Genomic DNA, 982 nt, shown 5'->3' with positions numbered 1-982 from the left:
TCGGCATCAGTTAAATTTCCTTGCTGACGCATGATCTCAACACAGAGCATAAAGCTGTAGATGAGTTTATGTTGTTCAAAAAGTCCTCTCGAAACATTGACATAGGCAATCAGGAGGGTTTGCTCCAGTAGTATTTCCATACGCTGCTGTGGATCATTTGTTGTCACAGAAGTTTCAATTGTTGTATTGAACAACTGTGGGAAACAGAACTCTATCAATGTTTCTGATTTAATTCAATTTCTGTGGGAAATAAAAATCCCCACTCTTCCTCCCACATTCAGTTAGCAAATAGCAGCACAGGAAATGAATACTATGAAAAAGTCCAGAATTTATCCCAAATTGATATGTGATATTTATTTCTGCACTCCCCTGTCTCTCCCCATTTTTCAGAAATGGACCAATGCCAAACTCTTGACCACATTCAAAAGGCATTATCTTGATGTGAGGCAGAAAACGTTGGAAAATGGAGGTGAGCTGGCAGAATCAGTGTTTTCATATCCTCAACTCAGATTTGATAATCACTTTGGGGTGATAGACATAAGAGCAAGGTAAGAGTGTGCATTTTTTGTTTTTGGCACTTTCCCAAGATAATTCTTAGGGCATGGGAAGAATGTGCTAGATTTTCTTTGAAATTTAAGAGAACCCAGTTTTTCTTAAAAATTTAGTTTTAGGTATACAAAGCAACATAATAGTTAGACATTTACACCCCTGGAAAAGTGATAACCCCCCACACCTCCAAGCTACTACCCCTCTGACATCTTATATAGCTGTTACAATACCACTGACTGTCTTAAGAGGATCCAGTTTTAAAAGAGACTTCCATCCTGCTTCCTACCTGGAAATTTTGAGAGCATGCCCTCTGCCCTGGAGGTGCCCCACATTACAAGGGCACTGGGTAGGCAGCAGAGATGGTGGCATCAAGGGCCTAGGCATGAGAGGGCCAGAGGTAGCCCTACCCATTTCCTGCAACCTACAAGTAGCA

The 982-nt window shown here is 41.0% G+C and overlaps 1 protein-coding gene across 1 annotated transcript in view; it reads right to left on the bottom strand.

The window, feature by feature from the left end:
• Positions 1-5: 5 nt before the first annotated feature.
• LOC109378374 (dynein heavy chain 6, axonemal-like) overlaps positions 6-982 on the bottom strand; it is a gene marked incomplete at its 3' end in the record, with an annotated part of 53,327 nt that continues 52,350 nt past the window's right edge. Inside the window, exon 17 of the mRNA XM_019634776.1 lies at positions 6-194. Coding sequence (XP_019490321.1) covers positions 6-194 — 189 coding nt within the window. The remainder of the gene's footprint in view (positions 195-982) is intronic.

The sequence above is a fragment of the Hipposideros armiger genome, unplaced genomic scaffold (assembly GCF_001890085.2).
Source record: "Hipposideros armiger isolate ML-2016 unplaced genomic scaffold, ASM189008v1 scaffold_1924, whole genome shotgun sequence".
Taxonomy (NCBI): domain Eukaryota; kingdom Metazoa; phylum Chordata; class Mammalia; order Chiroptera; family Hipposideridae; genus Hipposideros; species Hipposideros armiger.
This window is presented reverse-complemented; position numbering and strand designations above follow the sequence as displayed.